This window comes from Sinocyclocheilus rhinocerous, unplaced genomic scaffold (genome assembly GCF_001515625.1).
Source record: "Sinocyclocheilus rhinocerous isolate Xijiao unplaced genomic scaffold, SAMN03320098_v1.1 scaffold1201, whole genome shotgun sequence".
Classification (NCBI taxonomy): Eukaryota; Metazoa; Chordata; class Actinopteri; order Cypriniformes; family Cyprinidae; genus Sinocyclocheilus; species Sinocyclocheilus rhinocerous.
The window spans coordinates 757,753-780,556 of record NW_015654059.1 but is presented as its reverse complement, the minus strand read 5'-3'; the positions used below and the strand labels follow the sequence as shown (position 1 = coordinate 780,556).

General features: G+C 35.5%; 1 protein-coding gene and 1 long non-coding RNA gene across 2 annotated transcripts; one reads left to right on the top strand and one right to left on the bottom strand.

The window, feature by feature from the left end:
* Positions 1-1,125: 1,125 nt before the first annotated feature.
* On the bottom strand, positions 1,126-9,603 carry LOC107716701 (caldesmon-like). The gene is made up of 15 exons (XM_016523217.1): positions 9,458-9,603; positions 8,682-9,129; positions 8,518-8,562; positions 7,889-8,428; positions 7,556-7,597; positions 7,363-7,436; positions 7,002-7,260; positions 5,961-6,092; positions 5,790-5,833; positions 5,633-5,708; positions 5,419-5,559; positions 5,185-5,307; positions 3,241-3,309; positions 2,464-2,497; positions 1,126-1,346 (listed from the first exon to the last, which is right to left on the bottom strand). Exons 1-15 carry the CDS (start codon positions 9,601-9,603, stop codon positions 1,333-1,335), a joined length of 2,187 nt encoding a protein of 728 aa, XP_016378703.1. The 3' UTR covers positions 1,126-1,332.
* LOC107716703 (uncharacterized) lies at positions 5,441-11,216 on the top strand. Its single transcript, XR_001637239.1, has 3 exons — positions 5,441-5,516; positions 9,477-9,607; positions 10,596-11,216. It is a non-coding gene; the product is annotated as an uncharacterized LOC107716703 (long non-coding RNA).
* The last annotated feature ends 11,588 nt before the right edge of the window (positions 11,217-22,804 follow it).

Sequence of the window (22,804 nt, the reverse complement as noted above, 5' to 3'; positions counted from 1 at the left end):
TACTCTGCCTTGTTTTACCACCCTATGAAACCCAATACATTTGAAGAAAGAAGCAGACAGTTTGTCTCAAATGACAATGAATGCATTACAGGAAACACACAGAGGCAATGCGTGCATGTATCACTACTTTACTGTAAAGCTTGTACAGTTGTTGAGATCATCACTGACAGTTTGAACTGTTATAGTAGGAAATAGTTCAAAAGTTTGATTGATGTTTTGAAAGAGTTGAGCTATATTACACCAAAATGATTTATAATGTTGTACATATTATTTTTAATTCTGTCTCATCAGATGTAGTGTTCGTAGCATGACTTTGAGACTCCAAGTGCAAAGCATATGAATAAAAGTCATGAGGCAAAAGCAGTTATTAGCCAAGCATGATCAAACAGCTAAACCACAACATGTTATATAGCATTACATAATGAGCGTAAAATCAACAGGTCATCTGAATCTCCATGCACGTGAAACTCCAGAGGGAGGATGGGAATTTTTAATTTGTTTTCGTAATATTTTTTACATTTTTTAATAATCTGGAAGTTCACTTAAGAACGAAAGATTGACACACAGATTTTGCAACAGGTTCACATTGATTGCACAAATTTGCCAACAGAAAGCTACTTGACTTCTGCATGAACCATGCTTCATACATGGCTACACTACTGACAAAAGACAATTTCCCTGTGAAATTTAGCCAAAAACTTTGTTAATGCGACCGCATCTGTTTTAATGGTTACTGGCAGCTGTAAATGAATTGTATTATAATGATTTATTATCACTTTATTTTCAGATGTAATAAATGTGAAATGTTTATAGAATTCAATAAGAAAATTAATTAGAAGTTTTGTTTGTTGTTGTTGTTTTTGTTTTGTTATTTTCATCTTATAGGGTTCTAGACAGCAGGGACAAAATAATGCTAAATGCAAATAATAAAATGCAACTAATCATATAATCATGCATAATTATGAGAGCAAAATAAGTAAGATTATCAATGTTTAAAAGATGTGAAAACACTTTCCACTTAAACACTTGCGTCCAATCAAATTATTATTATTTTTTTTTTGGCGTAAATCCACCTGTCGCTTATAATGTTTGATACTAATACTTTAATATGTATTATTGGGCTTGTGCAATTCATGGTAATTGTAATAAATTTAAATGTTTAATTTTAATGGCATTTTTGTGTACTATTGTAAGAATTTTTGAACTTACAAAATATTTATTTTGTACTGTTAAGTTGTCGCTTGATTTCCAATGTAACCTGAAGTTACAAAATCGTGCATATTTAATGGATGCATCTTCCATTTTGGCTGATCTGGGATCTGTTGGATGTCTTTATTTTCTTGTTCCTGTAAAACATAAGGGAATACATTGTTAATGTGCTAATGAGTTATCAAAGAGACGGTATGAGCGAGTTGCATTTGCTCTACATACGTCATGTGTATAACTCAGCAGGCTTTTTCAACACTTCCTCAAATACACAAAAGCAAATACATCAGCCGTCCGCACCTGTTCCCCGTTAGAGAGTTAACCCGTTGGTGCCGTGACCCAGACGAATACACACGAGCGATATGGTCACAGGTCTCAAGTTGTGCCACAAGTGCGGCAAATACCTGGTACATTGTCATCTATGTCACTCTCAAGGACAAATTCAGCTGAAAGACCAGGGAAGGTTGCCGACACTAGCTTCTTTGCTAGCTTTTTCGCTAGTATCTTTGAATTAATAGTAATAAACCATAAAAACAGGATCCCTGTCAGAATATGTGCTAGATTTGGGTGTTAAGGCGCGGTTAATGTGACATAATGTGGTACTTTTATCCTTTCTGTAACTCTGAATATTAAACTACTTTGCTATGTGACATCATGCTAATCCAGTGATTCATGCCCATGCTTTGGCACAACAGAACAGCTGCGGCAGGGAATGCGACGCATCACGACACAATGCTACATGGGAGTTACTGAGCGAAACGAACACGTTGGAATTATGTCTGACACGTTGGCGGTCCAATGCAGGAGAACAAGATCAGGGCTTTAAATATAGCGTGGCATGATATGCGAACGAGAGATTTCAAATCTTGCTGGCCAGTTAGGGTCATGATTTCGGACATTTGCCGTCGCCGCGTCAATTAAAACACCTCCCACTGCTCCACCCTTTTTAGGGAGCAAATCTACTCAGTGGTGTTAAGATGTTTTGAAAAATGCCTTTTTTTTGTCCAATGAATGTCAATGAGGATGAATGTTATTTTTTGGACCCCATTTGATTTTCATTGTATGGACAAAAGCAGTTGAAACATTCTGCAGAATATCTTTTGTGTTCCACAGAGGAAAAAAAGTCATACAGATTTGGAAGGACATGAGGGTGAGTAAATGATGAAATGATTTTCATTTTGGTTGAACTATTCCTTTACAAATGTTGACATTTGGTACTAAATGAGAGAGAGAGAAAAAAACAGAAAGGTCACTTACCGTTTGTGACAAATTTACTCTTGGCTGCGAACACCTGGAACAAAAACAACCCCATGAGAGCGTGATTTGAAAAAGTCTTGCATTAGGTATCTTCAACCCAATCTCACAGGAAAACGTGACTATTTTACGAAGTGGCGATTTTATATGAATTCATACAATGTGAATTGTATGAAAATGTAAAATTTTTTGAAAAAGTAATCATGAAGGTCCACCCCTAAACATAACTGTCACTGGGGCGTAAGCAGATCGAGTGCAAGAGATTGTGTTGGTATTTTTGGTACTATTAAAGGTATAACTGTTAATAATATTGGGGAAAAAATAAATAAGAAAAGATAATGAGAACACATCATTTGACCTTAATCTGACGGAACACTGTAGGCACAATATCTGCAAAGGGAATGATGGGATACAGGTATGCTGATGGACCATTGCACATCAAAACATTGCCATCCAGTCATATACAGTATAAAACGAACCACTGAGATGATACAGAACCTTCGAGATGAAAGGCCTTTTTCAGAAACAGGGCCATTGCTTGGATTCATGAGACCTGGAAGCAATCTTTCACGTATATTTTGCTAGCTAAAGACATGCTAGCTAATTGTAAAGTGGGTAGGTGAGCCAATAATCTGTGTAATGTGAATAACAAACCATAAAATCAACACACCACTTTCCTGACCTGTCAGTCTTTTCTGTGCCGGTCAAAGGAAACAAACAATGAAATAACTAACATTTATGGATTGAACACCGTATGATGTTTCCACCCACTCAGCTTACCTTGGCAGGTGAGGAGCCCTTTGTTTCCCATGGGCCACGTGGTTTAGTGACCTCAGCTGCCTTTTTCTCCTATCAAAACACAAAATTACACCACCCTCCATTAGATTTGAATACAGTAGGTTGTTAATGGATTTTTGTTAATGTTTCCTGTATTAAAATGTACCTTTCTAGAACTGGATTGAATCGAAGCAGAGGAAAAACAGCGGACAGCAATGTGATAGGAGAGGGAAAAGGAAAAGAAAAGGCCACAGCTAGAGGAGTGGGAAGGAGATAAAATCAGTAATGGAAAATAAAAGGATCCTTTCAGCAAAGTACTGAGACTGTGTCAGATGGCAATACCATTGTAAACATGTACCATGGTTTTTACATGGTATTCCAAGGTACTTCAAAGAATACCATAGTGTTACCACGGCACATGCCCGAAAAGTAATGGCACCCAACTTAATTATTAAAGATAGAACTATAAACATATATTTTGATAATTTTATATAATTATTACTATTACATAAAATATCTAATTATATTAATTGAATTAGTTTATTATCTTAATAAACCATGTGTTAATGCTAGTACCATGGTGCTTTTTTAGGTTATTTAAAAATAATAATAATAAAAAATAATGAACAAATGTTAATTATATAATTTATTGGTTACACTTTGGTTTGGGGACCAATTCTCACTATTAACTTTTGCCTCAAGCTCCTAATTTGCTTCTTAATAATAGTAAGGTAGTTGTTAATTTTAACTAATTTTGTACGTTTTTTTTTTTAGATTTCTATACACTTTTTAAATCTAAACCACAAATGCAATACGCTGAAGAATCACTGGAGGGCCACCTTGTACCATGCAGAATAGAAAAGTGTTTAGCTAAATTTACTTTAACTGTTACCACACTTTGCTGTTCATGTGGACATTTTGAATTCTATAATAGAAAATGTAGATGCATAAATAAAGACCATTCTCCCTCATGTTCTGTGGTCTGTGAGCATAAAAACACATTAAAACTGATACAAGTTCAAATGAAAACCCCTCTCAGACACAGTCAATTTTGTATCACTGTATTCATTGCGCATTGTAGACTATAAACCCCATCTATCAAAGTAGGTAAAATCTCCACAGAGAGGGTCGTCTGATGGTCGTGGATTGTGTGTGAACAGGTCACTGTGAACAATGTCTGCTTCTTACATAGTTACTATAGTCTCCAATTCACTTCTTAATATATGTGTGTGAGTGATTCTGATATTGAAGTCTGGTAAAAGAAGCTTAAAATAAACATAGAGCCATGAGTGAAATATAGCTCAGGAGAGAAGGTTGGAGCTGTGCCACATCAATGCAGAGCGAGTTTCAACACTTGACCTTTCACTGATTTCTACAAAGACATTCATTTTTTTTGTTTTATGCCAAAGCTGAAATATTTCTACTGCCGACAAGAACACTACTCCATTTCAAAACCTTCTCTATATCTTGGGAATTAATTTTCAGTTCACAAATCTCTGGTATCTCACCAGCTTTTATTTCCACTTTGTCAACAGGTGAGGTTAAACAATCATATAGCTTTTCTCCAAGTGAAAAGAATTTCCTATTTACTGCATTTCACTAAAGGCCTAAGTGTATGGAAAAACACAAAACAAAGCTGACTTGAACTTAAAAAAAAACAAATGAAGCCTTTGCAAGTAACTGAAATACTTAAAACTTAAGTATTAAAATTACTAACAACTAAAATTGGTATAAAAATGAAATAAAACTATATAGAAATATTAAAATATATAAATAAATTAGCAAAAGCACATCATAAAATTTCTAAAACAAACAATTTAAAATGAAAATCTTAAAATCTAATTCAAAATATGAATAAATACTATAGTATTATTTAATTAATACTAAAGTAACACTGGCATATCGATAGACGGACGGACAGACAGATAGATGAAGTGACAGACTCACTGTTTTGGCAGGTGGTTTTTCTGGTTCAGGAGCTGGTTTCGGTTCAGGAGGCTTGGGCTCTGGAGTCTTGGTTTTCCAGCTGTTAATACGACCAGCCAAACCGATGTTCAGGCCAGCTGTTTCCTGAGAGGACAGTTTTCATTCATTCATACTTTTGTTTTCAGTCAAACTATTACTGCTTTATCTGCTTATTTCAGTAATCATGTACTAAAACTCTTTCTCTCCTCTTGATACCTTGGTGACCGCTGGGGGGCTTGCCGGACTCGGGGTGGGATTAACCACATTCCCCTTCTCCCACATACTCTTGATGCTCCGCAGGCCTTCAGCCACAGGTACATCCACAGGAGATTTGGGTGATTTGGTCACTTCTTTGGTCTGGACAACAGCAGATAATCTCAAACTGAGTCATAAATGACAGGTGGCTGCTCTAGTGTTTACAATTCCTCACCTGAACAGCAGAAGTGTATTGCTCTAGTCTGTTTCCAATCTTGCAAATTAATGGAGTGTGTGATGTCTTTACCGGACTGGTGTAAATAAAAAATAGTATCAACTCAGTATATCCTAGACCCCAGTACTGTTTGACTGTTGTTTGACACACTTCTTACCTTTTTAGAGCAGATTTGTTCAGAAATTCAGCTTTTTCGCCAATCTGTCAGAAAAAGCAAACAAATAGTATCACATAAAACACATTACTATGGTACCATGTTCAAAAAACATGGTAATACTATAGTGCTTTTTTGTAAGTCACACTTAGAATTGGTCAGAGAGTCAGTGACCTTTCCGGAGGCGCCCTTCGGCGCGATAAATGGTGCTTTGCTCCCTCCTTTCGACTCCTCCTTTTGTTTTTTTTTCTCGGCTGCCTCTGCTCTCCTTCGCTCAATCTCTTCCTTCATCTTCCTCCTCTCTTCCTGTTCATTTTAGTGACAAGAAGAAGACAAGGGCAGTATACTTCTCACAAATAAAGTGTATGATTGGCCATTCACACAAAATGAGTTTAGTTTTCCACTGCACTACTTTTCCATTGTGCAACATAAATTTGCACTAGACAGATGTCTTTCGGCCAATGTACTTGTGATGCACTCATTTTGTGCATAGCCTGGCATTCTAAAAATGCATTTTTGTATTCCACTGTGCTACTTTTCCATTCTTTTTTGCTGTAAATTTGCATTAGATGGACTTCTTTGATTATTGCGCTTGCTTTGCATTCATTTCACACATAACGTGTTCTATAAACGCGTTTTTGCATTCCACTGCGCTACTTTTCCATAAAGTAAATATGCACTAGTTGAATGCATTTGACCATTGTGCTTGTTTTGTGCATAACACAACATTCTAAAATTGTGGCTATCAAGTTAAAATAAGTTAAACTTTTAAAAGACATATCTCGAGACCTTGCTTTTGTTTCATTCCACTGTCTGCATCTCACATTGTTTTTTAAACATGTTGCATGTGAATGTCCCTTTAGTCAGCATAAATGTTAATTTTGGCACGTTTGATGCATTCTAATTTGCATATTATTTGTACTAGATAGTATGCCAGAACAAGACTAGCATTCCAAATCATTGTTGAGTTTTCAAATCAAGAATTTGTGTATATGTTTTAGGCTAATATTACATATAAATCTTTGCACTACGGCAGGTTATGCAGATGTATCAAAAAAGTAGTATTTAGTCATATTTAGTTGTCTAAATACTGGCATACTGTTTGACTACTGTATATACTTAAAAGTACATACTGTACCATCACCAGCACAGTACATACTTTTAGTAAGCAGAATTAGTATGAAAATGAGCATTTGCCCAGATTTCTTTTTCTACCTCCTCTTTGGCTTTCTTTTCTGCCAACTGCTGTTTCTTCTGCTTCTCCTCCTCCTCAAGAATCTTCCTCCTTTCCTCCCTCTTCTTCTTCAGCTCCTCCAGCTCGGCCTCTGCAGTTTGCTGCTTCTGCTTCATCTTCTCCAGCGCCTCGCTGTCTGTCTCATTCCGTCTGCGCTTCAGCTCCTGCAGCTTGCGTTCTGCCTCCAGCTTGGCGATGGGATCTTGCTTCTCTGTGTCAGGAGAACGCAAGCTGGTGGGACTAAAACGTGAAGAAACAATGTCTTTATATTCATTTTGGCTCTCCAAAAAAAATCTGGGAATGCAAATAGAGTAAATTATGAAATGACAAATGAGTCTTTGCCTTAGTGTCTTCTCTGGTTTCTTGGCTTTGGCGGTGCTGTCAGCTACATCTTGCGGCTTTGTTGACACTTTCAGCTTTGAATGGAGAAACAATGAATATTATTTTATTCTTAGGTTGTGCCGCCATTCCATCAATTATAAATCTCTTGGTGATGCTATTTTAGAGCTGTGATGCTATTTCGACATTAACTTACTTTGTCACGTAAAAAGGAAGGTTTTGTTTTTTCCTCTACAACCTAAAGAAACAAAAACAGGCATTCTAATTCCCATTTTTTTAAATGGTGACTCATTATATTCTTATTACTGTAATAATTAATTAAATATTGTATATTACAGTGTATTACAGTAAAAAAAAAAAAGTAAAACAATAATGAACTTGCATAAATGAAATATAACACATTACAGATTTCATGAGATTTACGCAAAAACTGTCCATCCAGTCAAACCAAAAAGTGCATTAAAAGCGTGGGCTGTGCACAAAGCACGTCTGTGATTTCTATGCATCACTCAGGCTAAGAGGTGAATACCTTCTCTTTCTTTGATTTGACTTTTTCTTCAACTTTGGCCTTCGCTTCTTCAGCCTCTTTCTTCCATTTAGGCTTTTCCTCAACCTCTTTCTTTGGAGTCACAGGTTTCTCCTCAACCTTCTTCTTTGGTGTTGATGGTTTTTCTTCAACCTCTCTCTTCAGTTGTGCTTTCTCCTCCTCTTTCTTTGGGGTTTTGGCTTTCACCTCAACTTCCCTAATTGATTTTTGTGGCGTTTCTTCAACTGGTACATGGGGTTTCTCTTGCTCTTTCATAGGTTTCTCATCCTTCTTCTTCACTGGAGCTTCGTCTTGAATTTGAGCCTTCACCTCAACAAGTTTTTCTTCAGGATTCTTAACCTGTTCTTCTTTCTCCACCAGCTTTTCCTCTTCAGTCTGTGGTGTAGTTGACTCCACTATGACTTCCACCTGTATTTGGTCCTCTTTTGTCGGTTCTTTTCTTGATATTTGACTTTCATTTTCAACCTTGTTCTTTTCTAAATCTGCATTTGTTTGTTCTTTAGTCTCTATACTTGATTCTTCCTAAAAATATAACAAATAATTGAAAATATGTTCCACCATAAAACCCATTTTTGGGTTAAAAACCCAAGCAAATCCTAGGAATCCCATACCTCATTTGGTACAGCTGGTTCTTTGGGTTTCTCCTCCGTGGATTCCTGTAACAAATGAAGAGTCAGAATAAACTAATATTGTAGAAACCACATGAAATGCATTGCTAACATACTAAACTTTCATCATATGGTGGAATAACAGCAAAAAATGTTGAGAAAATGACCTGTTCTCTGAGGTAGGACCTCTGTGGTCTATTTTCCTCTTCTGGTTTGTCAATCTTCTCAGGAGATTCTTTGGGTTCCTCGGCTGCTTTGACAGGCACTGGGTCCTCCTTTTTTGTGATAGTCTCCTCAATCTCAAAGCTGTTCTCCTCTATATTTTCCTCCTCTTTTTTCTCTTCCCTTTCCTTCCAAGAGTTGGTTTCTGTTGAAGAGACATCACTTTGGGAGGACTCTTGTTCGTCAATTCTACGACTTGGCTCGTCCTCTGTGGTAGTGGTGCTGGTGGTGACAGTTTCATCCGTGATGGTGGGATCAACTTCCTTCTGTCTCTCCAAAGCTTCCTTCATCCTTTTCTGTCTCTGCTCTTCTCTCCTGGCAATCCTCTCTAAGAGAGCCTGATCATCATCCTCAGCCGGTGCAGAACTAGTGATCAAGGAGGACGTCTCTGCACTGAAAAGAAAAACATTATCAGTATAGTCAAATATTTGTGTTATGGAAAGATTTTCGATTTTACATCAGGATTTATGTAAATTTAAATTTGTGTGTATATATTCTGTATACACACACACACACTCACAAACAGGGGTGCCGCTAAGGGGGGAAAGTTAGGACGATTCTAAGGGCCCACGCACTTTTGGGGCCCCCAGAGATCTGTTTTATTAGCAGTAACAGTACTAGTAGTAATGCAATAGAAATTATAAATGTATCTACCAAACAGTTACAAATATAACAAAATTATGGCTTATTTCTGCATTTCCGGCAAAATTACCCCACTTACCTGTTTGTTTCTGTTGTAGTGTTACTCGACTCTTCATTCTCCATATTGCTCAGGCGTTCCTGACGGGCTCGTCTCCGGTGCTCCCGGGCCGCCTCCTCGTCATCATCGTAAGAGTTCATCCTGTAGAGGCGGTGGGACACAGACATGCAAGTAAAGACTCTCATTCTTCAGTATGAATGCAGACAGACAATACTGACAGATTTATGAATGCTTCTTGGCTCAGTGCTGAAGTGGGAAACACACTTCATAAACTTTACATCACCGCGAAGAGTCAATAATGATTATACAACCAAACGTGAGCTTGAAAATGAATCCACACAGTCTACTACAAATATGTAGAAATTCCTCATATATGCATAAATGTGTGCACAAAATGCACCCATCTAGTTAATATTTATTTAATATTCAACTATTTAAATTTAAATTCATATCTAAAATTACAATTATAACATAAATTATTAAACGTATGTATTTATTTATTAACAAATTAAACATTGGTCATGCTGAGAGTGGTTGATTATTGCAATATACAAAGGATATTCTTACAAAACATTGCAGTGGTACAAATATTGGTATCAAATGGTAATATCATGCTACTAAATGTTTTCTATATTAATATATAATATAATTTTATCACCTTGGTACATGTCAAAAAACATGGCAATACAATTCCAATACCAGTACTTTTCTGTTGACTGAATTAGACCTTGAGATTCATATAAACCGTTGCTTGTGTTTATTTATGCTTGGTTTGCCAGCTTGCTTAAGATACTGGTCAAGACCCAAAAACCTCAACTGTAATGAAATCTTTGAGGCAAGGGAGTATACAGAGAGGGGTCTGGACTGCAATCTGATGGAAAAGCTTTGTTAGCATCCTAGCGTCATGGTAAATTAGCAAGATTGTAAACTTAGATGCCACATGTACTTTTTTCCCCTCAGAGTTGCCTCATTGTCGGTCTCAGATGTTCTCAAATTCTCCGTCTTGCCGTTGTAGTTGAGTGAGTCCGGCCTGGCTTGAGTTTGCCATGGCATGTTGGTGTTTACAAGGCAGTGAGAGCTCTTGAAATGGCCAATTGATGGAGGATGGGTTTTATTTTTTCCCCTTTTCCTCTTCACTTCCCTTCCCAATCATTTGCAGATGTTGTAGATGGTAGAGAGAAACCCATAACAGGGACCGCAATTCTATTTCTCCATCCCGAGACCAACAGCGGAAATCCGAAACAATCCGGTTCTCTCAGGGAGTTCCATATCCAAGAAGACAGTCAGATGGAGTATCTGTGATTTTCCTGGAAGAATACAGTCTGTCTTCTGTAAGAAGTGTTGCTGGATGAATACAATAGCTTTCAGACCTCCAGTGCGGCAGACGAAATGCAAGGAGAGATGGAGGGAGAAAGCTCACACTCTTGACGGATACTGAAACATTATGGCTGAATCTTGGAATAAAAGCAGCAGTCAAAACATTCCAAAGTCTGTGGAGTTTCCTTAACCTGCTGCAGAGAGATTCAGCACATGACAGAGGCCAGATTCCCATTGTATTGAAGGCCAGGGCTGCATTGGACTGTTGGTGCCAATGGGTTCTACAATCTACTTAGGTTTACAATGCTTTTGGGAAGCATTAGCTGTGCTAGTTTCATGTGTTTCATTTCACTCTATGGTCTCTTTCTTTTCACGTAATAAAATAATTTCAGCTTAAATTAATATTTCATGTCCATTTATTATTATGTACAGTCAGTCTGTCATGATAACAAAATAAACTCCATGGCGATAAAAGACCCCTGCTTCTTGGTTATTTTGCTATAATAACAGGACATCATCCACTACATATTTCTTTCTTAGATTATTATGTATAATGTTCTGTAAATAAATAAATAAAATCAAAGAGGTAAATTAATGAAAAAATAAAAATAAAATTAACTGCAAGTTAGCTTGTCATTTGTTGTAATTATATTGTATTATAATATGTCAATATTAGTTTAAAGTATTTTAAATCTTTTTAAAATATATATAATTGCAATAAATATATGGTGATAATCTATATTACCTCAAACAAGGCAATGAATGTACTTGTACAACAACATTTTTTTTAACATTTTTAAATTCATTTAAAAAAAATTTTAAAGTACAAAATAAAGTCATTATATAATGTGCAATGAAAAAACAGTACAAGAATGTTCCCAGAAGTCCTTGCATTACTATAGAAAAGCTGTGTTATGTCAAAAGAGGTGTTATGTCAATCAAAGAACTGATGTAATATTGTGAAATCCTCTTTGGGTCTCTGAAAATATTAATTAAGACTGAATCCCTATAATTCACATGCTGAATAAATGAATTAGAAGCCACATCATTTCTTTGACAGTATAGTTGATCCTTGAAAATTAAATTGGACAGGATTATGATGGCATCGTTCTGAAGTGGTAATATGCTGAAACTATTGAATAAGCAACCACATTTAGAAAATATGCTGATGCATCTGGTGAGCTGTTTAATCAAGCACAAGGGATTTATGGGCGATGCCATGTTCACTTCCTTTGACATAAATATGCGGGTTCTCGCCGTTGCTGTTTTGAGCTGGAAACCATGACAGGCAGCTGGGATTTGGGGGAGTTCAGATTCTTTTGCATCAATAATTTTCATAGACAATATTTTCCAGATATGATTCCAATAAAGTTTGTGTTCTCCACTACAAAGCCAATGGATGTGGTAGAAATGCCTTGAGGTTTCTTTCTTGAGACTCAATAAAGTTTCTCTCTCGGTCATTCCAGCACATATGCACCGAACAGTTTCTGAGACCAGACTGAAATATGACATTGTGTAGCAGAAGTGAAGGATTGTGAAGAAGAGAAATATATTCGCCACACTCAGAGTTTAACATGCACACAAAGGGAGAAAAGGTCAGAATTCATCATTTCTCCAGATAAAAGTAAGGCATGGTGGATTTGGCTCGAGTATTCGCTGGACTTCAAAGTGATTTTTGTCAAAGGTCTTGAGACTCAATAAAGTTTCTCTCTCGGTCATTCCAGCACATATGCACCGAACAGTTTCTGAGACCAGACTGAAATATGACATTGTGTAGCAGAAGTGAAGGATTGTGAAGAAGAGAAATATATTCGCCACATTCAGAGTTTAACATGCACACAAAGGGAGAAAAGGTCAGAATTCATAATTTCTCCAGATAAAAGTAAGGCATGGTGGATTTGGCTCGAGTATTCGCTGGACTTGAAAGTGATTTTTGTCAAAGGTTTGATTTCGTATTCAGCTCTTACTGTTGCCACAATAAAGCTTAAAAGTTCATTTAATTTGTGTGTGTGTGTGTGTCAGTCTACTTTCTCTTAGTTTAATGTGCTGAGACCACCGAGTATTAATTAGAGTACAAATTAGAGTATCTATTATAATGAAGAAAATAAATCTGTAGTTTAAAATATGTGCCAAGTTCTAAGAAATGTTCTCTTTATAGCCAGATATTAATTCATAAGTGTTTTTGGGGAGTCACACCACATGACATATTACAACCCAAACTAACCTGGTCTTTTCATAAAAATGTCAAATTTTCTGATGTTTAAAAATGTCAAATCAGTGTTATTATAGTACTATTGAGATAGTATTGTAGTTGATTTTATTAATAGTTTAAATTAGTTTTTTATCTTTATATTTTCCATTATTTTCATTTTAATTTTGTTGAGTGTTTTTGTAATTTTTAGTCGTTTTTTTTTATATGTCTGTATAGTTTGAGGTTTAGTTTGAGTTATTTTTGTACACCAAGTTAGTTCTTTCTAATCCTTATTTTAATACAATTACTTTAATAAACATTTTATTTTAATTAGGACAGATGTATCACCAGTCCATATGACAGTTTGACTGGACCTGGACTTACAAAATAACTGAATCTTATGTCAGAAATTAAAAACACGCTCATCAAGAAGAAGTGGCATTATTTCTTAAAGAAATGTATTTTATGTATTTTTAACAAATTAATAGAAACTGTTATCCTTCTCTTCTGACGTTTCATCACAAAGACCATTGTATAAAACTAAATATATCCCTGAGGATAAACATCTTCTAGTCTCTAATGCAAAGACAGAAAACCATGGATAGAATGAGATGGATAGTGTATGCTATCGTTAGAGTAGCTAACAACCAAAGAAACTGGAATGATGCCGATCTAACATCCGTAGCTTTTCCAAGGACACTGTACTGTCTATTACCACCACCACCACCTCCCACAAATACACAAACAATATACAAAACTGTTCATGTGCATTCCAACCTACGTGAAAATATGATCGTATGTGCTGACAGTCATGTGTAACGCTAGTATATGCTTTCATCTGTTCTCTGGAATGAGTATTATCCCTCACAAAGCGCAGTAAAGCATCAGTCATCTCCAATAGTACACATCTGCGGATCAGTCCTTAAATGGAGCGTTAGACAGTGGGATTTCTAGAAGGATGGAGAAACTGCAGCTCTCAGTCAATGAGTGGGCCAAGTCATCCTGAACTACTGTATAAACACTCTGAACAAACCTGGCCTGCCAAACCCACAGTGCACACTACCCATGCTAATACAAACTTTTTATGTATTTCAAGAATTAATATGAAGAGAATAAAGTTTTGCAAGGCTTAAATTACTATTTTAAATGTTCATAGTTTTCATATTACACAAGAATGTTAATGTTCACTGCTGGATAGCACTTCAAGCAGTTCTTGAAATAAAGACGGATTTCCACAGAAGGCTTGCGTAAAAACACAGACGCATGAATAAATCTAATCTGGTTTAAACAAACCCAGTGTAAACACAGAATAACTGACATTTATTGTATACAAAAGACCAATAACACAATGTCATTTTTAAAAATTTTTTTTGCAGTATTCATTATTGTTAATGGTGATTCTCATTTGAAATTTACTATAACATTTATTTTTATTGAAATCAGCATAATTTAGACGGTACGACAAACTAGCATTATTTACAAACAATTTAGCATTTAAATAATACATAGTTGTTGTTTTTTATTACAGTAATGACAATAAGATTTTATTTTGCATTAAAACAATGATAATTACATAAAAAATGCTTCATTTTCCTTAAATAACATTTCTAATTTTTTGTGTGATTACATATAGATTATACTAAACTAAATTAAACTAAACTGAACTAAACTAGTGCACATCCCATCTGCCAGTCAAACCATTTCTTGTCTGAAAGAAACTATCACACTTTTAAAAATATATATCCAATGTGCGTCTGTCTAAAATCAGATATTATCTGGATTTACTCTACCGACCCATCAACTGTAACAAAGCACTGTAAACGCAGGAAGACATTTACAAGCATGTCAACCTTTATAAGGAATAGAGAGGCGAGCAGAGGCACGGTTGTTTGGATGACGCAGACACAGGCCTCTCTAACAACTTGGCCAGAGCTTTGCAGACAGCACTCCTGTGGCTTAAAATAGTATTGAACTAACTCTAACAAAATCAAACTCCTCGTCCATGATTCACACACAGAGCTCTTTGAGTACAAGCTGAAAAAGAGAAAGACAGTCAGACAGAGTGGGATTTATAAAGATTTGAACTGTCCTGGTCACTCTAATTCAAAGTCAAGACGCTCCCTGTCAGCTGTTGGCTTATGAACAACTACCAGGAAAGGCAAATTATATCTTCTCTACTCATGGAAATATTATTTTAGGTTTCAATATCATCCATTCTTAACTCTCACCTCTTGCCATACAATATCTGTATAATTTATATAGGCTATCATTCTAAGAATTTATATAATTTACAAGCTATTTGCAGGGGCTTCATATGTACTGTAGCCTATAATTTATTTTAAAATATATATTTTTTCATATACAATTTTCCATCTTGAAGTATAGCGTTTCCTGGTCTTCTCTCATGTTAGAGAGAATAATATTAAAATAAATCATGCTTTTGTGTTTTCTGAATGTATGCCCAACACCAAACAGAGCTAAGGAAGAAACAAAAACAAAAACATTCACAAGTTTATTTTCTTTGTCGTTTGGTCAAATGCTTTTCTTTAGTTCACCCAAAAATGAAAATGTTGTCATACTCTCATGTCGTTCCAAACCTGTTTGAATTTCTTTCTTCTCTTAAACACAAAAGAAGATGTTTTGAAGAATGTGGGTAACCAAACAGTTGCTGGTATCTGTTATAATATTTTTTTTCCATACTATGGCAGTCAACAGCTACCAGTGACTGTTTGGTTACCAGTATTCTTCAAATTAATTCTAAAAAAAAAAATACATTCTTTTATGTTCAACAGAACTTTATACAGATTTGGAACAACTTAAGGGTGAGTAAATGATGACAGAATTGTTATTTTTGGTTGAACTTTCCCTTTAAAAATGTATTTGGACCGTTTAAAGTAGATATAAGATGCACTGTAATTGGAGAGCAAGATATACACTTCATTTATGTCCATTTATTTTTTAATTCAAAAATTATTTAATTATTTATTTTGTTATTATTTTATCCAACCACATTTTATAACATTGATGAAAATGTATACCTTATTGCTTCATTTTATTTTTAAGCATCACTCCTAGTCATCCACAGCACTGAAGCCTTTGCATTTTAAAACATAGGGTTCAGGTTGGTCAGAGAGCACTTTTTAACATCTGTGACAGAGAACTTGGTTGGATAATTCTGGTAAGGATTTTATAGTCTGTCTCTCTGCAAGATACCGGCCTCCATTTTATATTATAATACCTATATCAATATGGGAACAATTATGATGGTGGTGTCACGAAGCCTGTTTTGTGTTCTTCTCTCCATATCACATGTGTGGAGCGCTGGGCCAGACAGAACGCACCCAGCAGGCTAGAGGTGAGTGGACTCGTTGGACGGCTGCTTCTACTGGAGCTTCAGGCATGTTTGGCTTGGCTCTCCTCCAGAAGCACAGGAACAAGGCTCTTGCACCATGTCTAAAGAGTCTCCATATGTGCTTAAACTGAAAAAAGTCCTGTAATGGTGACCTCATGTGAGGGCCTTCTGGGTGATAGATGCACAAGGCTTTCCTGAACCCTCTTAACCCATGCCTACAACCTGTCACATCTGTCTAATGTCCAATACATGTAATGTCCAATACAGTTTTTCACCGTATATAGTAGGGGAATTTACCGTTAACCATTTAACGGGTTTTTACTGTAGCATTTTTACAGTCTTTTACCGTTAAATTCACGGTCATTTTTTACAGTGAAGGCTGCTGTGCCTTGAACACGGGGTTAATGTATTGCATCTGCGCATAAGACAATATGTATGCAATTTCCTACATTTGCAGTGGGTTTGATGTGAGAAAGTGTTGGTGACCACAGTGGAAAACTAGTGAATTGATCAGATTTCAGTGGAACACTTTTCACTGCATTCATCAAATATAATTAAGGCAGTTTGTAACACTTTTGCCACTTTTACAAATGAAATTTGTGCAATTGCCTGCACTTGTTTGTGGACAAGTTCTGTTTTATTAACTGTGGTAGAACAGGCATTTATTAGTTAAATATAAATGGTCAAAATTTTATGCATGAGTTAAGTCCATAATCTTATATATATATATATATATATATATAAACTTTGATTATATGTTGTCCGAAGACCATTTTAATAGTAATTTTTCTTATTGAATACAAGAATTTTAAATACAATTTGAATGACAAGAATAACAATTTGAGTGAAAATGATATATAAATGTATTAATATTATATTAATAATATTAAATGTTTTAATAATAAATTAATATTATGTTCCTTTAGTTTACATAACTTTTTAATATTAGATTTCTTTCATTAGATTGTTGATAATTTCAGTTTTATTAGCAAAGATGTTTAATTTTATTTAAATTAAATTCATTATTGAAATGTTTTAAGATTAAATTTACTTTTCTTTGTTTTACATTTTTCAAAAATCCCAAAACTTCTGTATTTAGACTGTATATTTTTCAGTTTTAATGAAGAAATTTCAGATTTTTATTATGGTTTAATACATTTTTATGTTTGGACAAAACATGAGGACTTGATAAAGAAAATCAACAACTTCAGGAACAAATGGAGACATTGAAGAATTCAGGAAGTTTCCCAATGCAAAATAGCTGTTAAAATAGAGGTTAATAAAACCAGGATAAGTGATCTGAAGAATTCAAAGGCATTTTCTTTTTCTGTTCCCATTTCTCTTGCTCATTACAGAAAGAAATTACAAAACGCTTTTGGGTACAGCGGGCATGTTATACATTTCCCAGACTCCTGGAGACGAAGAACATATTCTAATTTATACATTTGTGACTGATTCCAGGTCTTGGGCAATTTGCCCTCTTCGTGGTTTTAATTTTTTTTACGCAGAGAGTTTGAATGCACTAGACTCCACTATGACTAAACGCCTTTGCACTACAGTACACGCAGATAAAAAAAAGCTTTGAAATGAAATGAATCTCACCAGAACTTTTTACAGTACAGACTGACAGATAATGTCCAGCTCTGCAAAAAAAATTTATATAGCATATCTTAAGCCCGTAATGGAATTCCTGTGTGTCAGGAAGTCAGTATTTTGTAGCCATTGCTACCACCCAGGTAAGACTGGGTGAAGCCGTTTACAATGACATAACGAGCTGTCTAGTGGGTTTGCTATAAAGCTTTATTATGTGCGGACAGGACAAATGTGTGGAGCCAGAATACACATCAGGGCGGGATCTTCGTCCAAGCCAAAACCAATGAGAGCTGTGTAAGATGCTGAAATGATTTTCTCACTGATAGATTACATGATTTCTATTTGATTTATTCTCTTATTCAGACTAGTAGATACAGTGCATGAGAAAGGATTATTAGATTAGGTAACTATGCTATAGTTTCATCTCTCTTGCATCAATCTGTAGTCTCTTTCTTGTGATATAATGAAATAATTTCACATTTAACATTTTATGGTCATTCTTTTATTTATTTGTTGTGTTCTGGTCATTTTGACCCGGAGATGAAAATGCTGTTATTACATTTGACGAAAACTTACTCACTTTGCTTACACAGTCACAGGATAACAATTTAACAAAAAAATTATAAATTTTTTTTTGTACTTTTTAGGGATATTTTCCCCCACCTCAAAAATGACCAGCCTACAAAAATTGCTTATAAATTTCTTGTTATGCTGGATTATTACTAAATATTGGATTCAATCTTTTTATCAAATTGTTTTCTTTCGATTAGCACAGGTTTTGTATTTCTTTTTGGAACTGAATGGTTATAGGCCTCATTGATCTGAGCTTTTGCACCTCAGTTTTTGAGTGAACATCGTCAGAATTGTCATAAATAATGCATTTTTTATAAACTCTGATCAGTGAGATTGATTAAAAGATTGATTCCAAGATCTGGTTTTAATATAGCTTAATGAGCCATTTACAAGCAGTTTTTAAAAGGCTGGTCATTTTGACCAGGAACACCAAATTTGGTGGATTTTAAGTAGCCAGGTACAGTAGGATAATTAAGGTGTTGTTAAAATTTTTTGATGCCACAGATCCACAAATATATAAATGTAGCTATATATTTTCATGTATAAAGATATATTGACACTGTGAAAAATAAAATAAAATAATATATTATTCAATGGATTTTTTTCCTATTAGGCTGACATTATATTCATTTATCTTTATATATTTAATTATTTTATTTTACTATGGGTGACATTATATTTATTTATCTTTATATATTTTATTATTTTATTTTACTATGGGTGACATGGGTTCAAATCTGGAGTCATTTCCCACTTCCCCCACTCACTCTTCCTCTCAATGCACAGGCTGAAAAAAACTCACTGAAGTTAAACAATAAACCAGAACAAAAGATCTTTTGCTCCTCTACAGCTTATTTGGACAACTTATGGATTTATGAGGACAAATTAAAGATTTAACTTATGGCACGTTTGTCATTCCATTCATCAAACCCATCAAAGACGGCGGCAGCGAGACGTTATGTTTTTCCTAAACCCGTCTTTTTGATGTGTAATTAGCGTTAGTGCTGGCAATTACACCAAAACCTCAAATCACATCAAGAACAACATGCCCTTAGCAGAAGCAGCTGTACATTGGCAGTGAATCAAGCCCTCTCGAGTCCCTTCACTCCCCTGCTTCCGCCGCACCAATCTCCAGATGCACAGACCGGGATCCCCAACCAGAGATGAACTGAATCAGGGGCTAGGATCTTAAATTTCAGACCCGATAAATATGTGAAGGCTTTTGTGCCATGATGTGTAACAGGACAGAGTTGCTGCTCACTGGTGAGGCCTTGCATAACCAAACATGGTTAAAGATGCTGCACCCTGTGAAACTAGCATGGGCTTTAGTTTAGAGAGCAAGACTTGGATATCTAAATAAGCACTGTACACCACTGTGATTTTTATGAGTTTCAATAGTTGCATTAATGCATGATTGCTAATATCATAGAAGAGTAAGTTATGAAATGCATGATGCATCATGCCATCCTGATTTTAAATGAACATTAAGGTACAAAAACTCTTGGATAACAATGTGTCAGTGATTAGTCATGACTCTTGATGTCTTAAATAGGCCACATGCAGTAGTTTTGCCCTCTGTCACCCTTCAGCCTCTGTGTGATGCCTCTCATTTCTATACACCAGCTGTGAAGCATTGAGAATTTTGGGAAATGGGTTTATTTAGTGCGGCCCTGCAGGCACTGGAGCACAAACTGTCCTCAGAGTCCTAAACTGCAGGGCCTCGATCATCTAAATGAGTCATTCTCTCTTTCTCTGACTGACCTGCCCATTTCCTCCTGAATTAAGGGTAGCTGCACCTGTGCCCCTTACAGAACAGAAAACCGTCTGTGTGAGAATAACCCCATCATATGTCTTTGTCTAGTTCTATGCCAAGGGCCACAACCTTTTAGCCACCAGAAATAGTCATACATTTAATAGATTTAATATTATATATCTCTGTAATTACAGGATCTGGACATAATGTAAATATATAATTTATAATAGTACATTGTATATATTATATTATTATATATTTTATGTACTGGTCCATTTAAAAGCTTGGGGTTTGTACGTTTTAAAATTTTTTAAAATTGTTTTTGAAAGACGCTCAATCATGCTCATCAAGGCTGGATCAGAAATTCTGTGAAAACAGTAAAAATTGTCAAATATTATTATTTGTGTCACATGATCCTTCAGAAATCATTGTAATGTTTGTGCGTGTGTGCTTTCTTTTTATCAAAGAGTTTCCACAAAAGTATTAAGTTATATAATTGTCATTTTATTGATATTTAACTCTCTGAACATAATTGCATTTAATTACTTATTATAGTTTGTAACCTGTTGTCATAGTTTTATTGATGTAATTATAATGTATCATTTTATGTAATTTTTACAGTGCAAGCAGAAGCAACAACTCCCTATTAATGCCAATGGTTTTGAAACCAAATACACTTTGGCGTGCACATACTTTCGGCCATATGATGAATAGGTGAAGTAAACTTTGAATCATTGCATTACTATACATTCTTTCAAAATACTACAGGCATTTGGACTACATTTGAAACTCTCATCAGCATTCAGAGAGGAAACATTTGCAGACTTCTGTCCATTTAATATGTTCCAGCAGACCCCCTCAAGCAGCGTGAGTCAAATAAAACTGCTTTGGATTAGAATCGGATCTGCGCTTCCTACATATGACTACAAACATTCGTTTACAATATGCCATATTCAAGGAAATATTAAAGGAGTTTCAACATTTAAATGCACCATTAGACAGGTGGCCAACTGGGACAGAGAATGGTGAGCAATAATATTCATCGCATCTCTTTATTTAGCAAAACACCCCAAAAAGGTAAGAATAATCCCACTTTTAGCTTTGTCAAACATTTTCCAAGTAAAAAATATTTCCTCAAGAGTTTACAAATTGATCCCGAAAGTGCAAAGGAGGTGGACTACAGGACACCAAGATGCTCAAAAAGGAACCTTAACTGCAGTTAAACACATTCCAAATGTCCTGGGCAACAAGACATTGATCATGGCCAGACAGATCCACATGTTTCAGGAAGGAGATGGTCTCGTGTCTCGTGGCTTATACCATGTAAGGAAAAGGCCTGACTTGGCACGTTCACGCTCCGAAGCTTTTCCACAGCTAGATGCCTGGATAACGTATGATAAACAATATGCTGCAATGGAACATGTTCAAACACGTTGATGGACCTCCCCAAAGAAACTTCAGTTTAGTCTTACTGTGACCTCATGCCTTGGGAATGCTACATGTGTCAATTGTCCATCATCTTTGGTTAAGTGGTACTCCAATATATATAATTCCATCACAAAAAATGTTTGCTGCATAATTCATGGAAACTCTGTCTTCAAATTACCTGCTTTTCAAGATCTGGCAGCAATGAAGTGTGTATTAAATGAGCTGTCTAAGGGATTGTGTCTTGTTATATATTTAACTAAACGAATGGTGCTAAAGGTCCAAATTCAGCTTCTATCAAGCACAACTGAAATAACTATAGATTACTTTGAGTGTATAGTCTGGTTCATATCCAATTCACTCAGAACCGATGTCAGGATTAAGTCAATAGGAGGTTTTGACAGAAAATTTAATGGGTGATTGTGATTTTTTAAATGTCCTTATATTAGTTTTGAATATACTCAAACTGGAATTTCTGCCAACCAAAGCACCAGTTTGAATATCAATGTGTCTTTTCATGTTGTTGGATGATTCCTTTGAGCAAAATAAATCTACCTGATCCTTGACGGGCCCCTGCTGACCCAGCATCCCTCCCTTTCTGATTTCCCCCCTGAGTCTGGGCTCTAAGGGCCAGCAGCATTCCCAAGCTCGATCCCATCCCACTCCGGAAGTACAGCGCAGTAGCTACTCCTAACATCCTGCCTGCAGCCTGTGCCAAGGCCCTGTTATCGCTGTCCACTGAATTGCCTCCAGATTCTGTTCAGCTGCACAAAGCACACACACCACACGCTTCTGCTGTGCATTCCACACACTGCTTCATCTGTCATCAGATCTGCACTCTGGGATAAAATACTGAGACATTCTCAAAAAAAAATATATATAAATTGGCAGGTTGGGGTGGGTGAAAGATTGTGATGTTATGTGGTTAATGTTTTTACCATGTAATATATATTTTTTTAATTAAAAGGTATAGTAATATGTATAACGTATAATAATAATAATAATAATAAAACATGTTTAAAAGTAAATATTTTGGCCTAAAATCTGTAGTAATAATAATAATAATAATAAATTTGTAAATAGTAAATACATCTTTTAGGGAAAAATACTTTTTGGCTAAAATTATTATTGTTATTATATATATTGTTTTTGTATATATATATA

Bases quoted from the DNA above. Each gene is read 5' to 3' on its own strand.
- LOC107716701 (XM_016523217.1), bottom strand. From the start codon at position 9,603: ATGTCTGTGTCCCACCGCCTCTACAGGATGAACTCTTACGATGATGAC. The intron at 7,598-7,888 runs GTATTCACCTCT...TTGTTTCTTTAG, and splicing joins TCAAATCAAAGAAAGAGAAG to GTTGTAGAGGAAAAAACAAA. The intron at 5,560-5,632 runs GTGAGGAATTGT...GCTGTTGTCCAG, and splicing joins AATACACTTCTGCTGTTCAG to ACCAAAGAAGTGACCAAATC.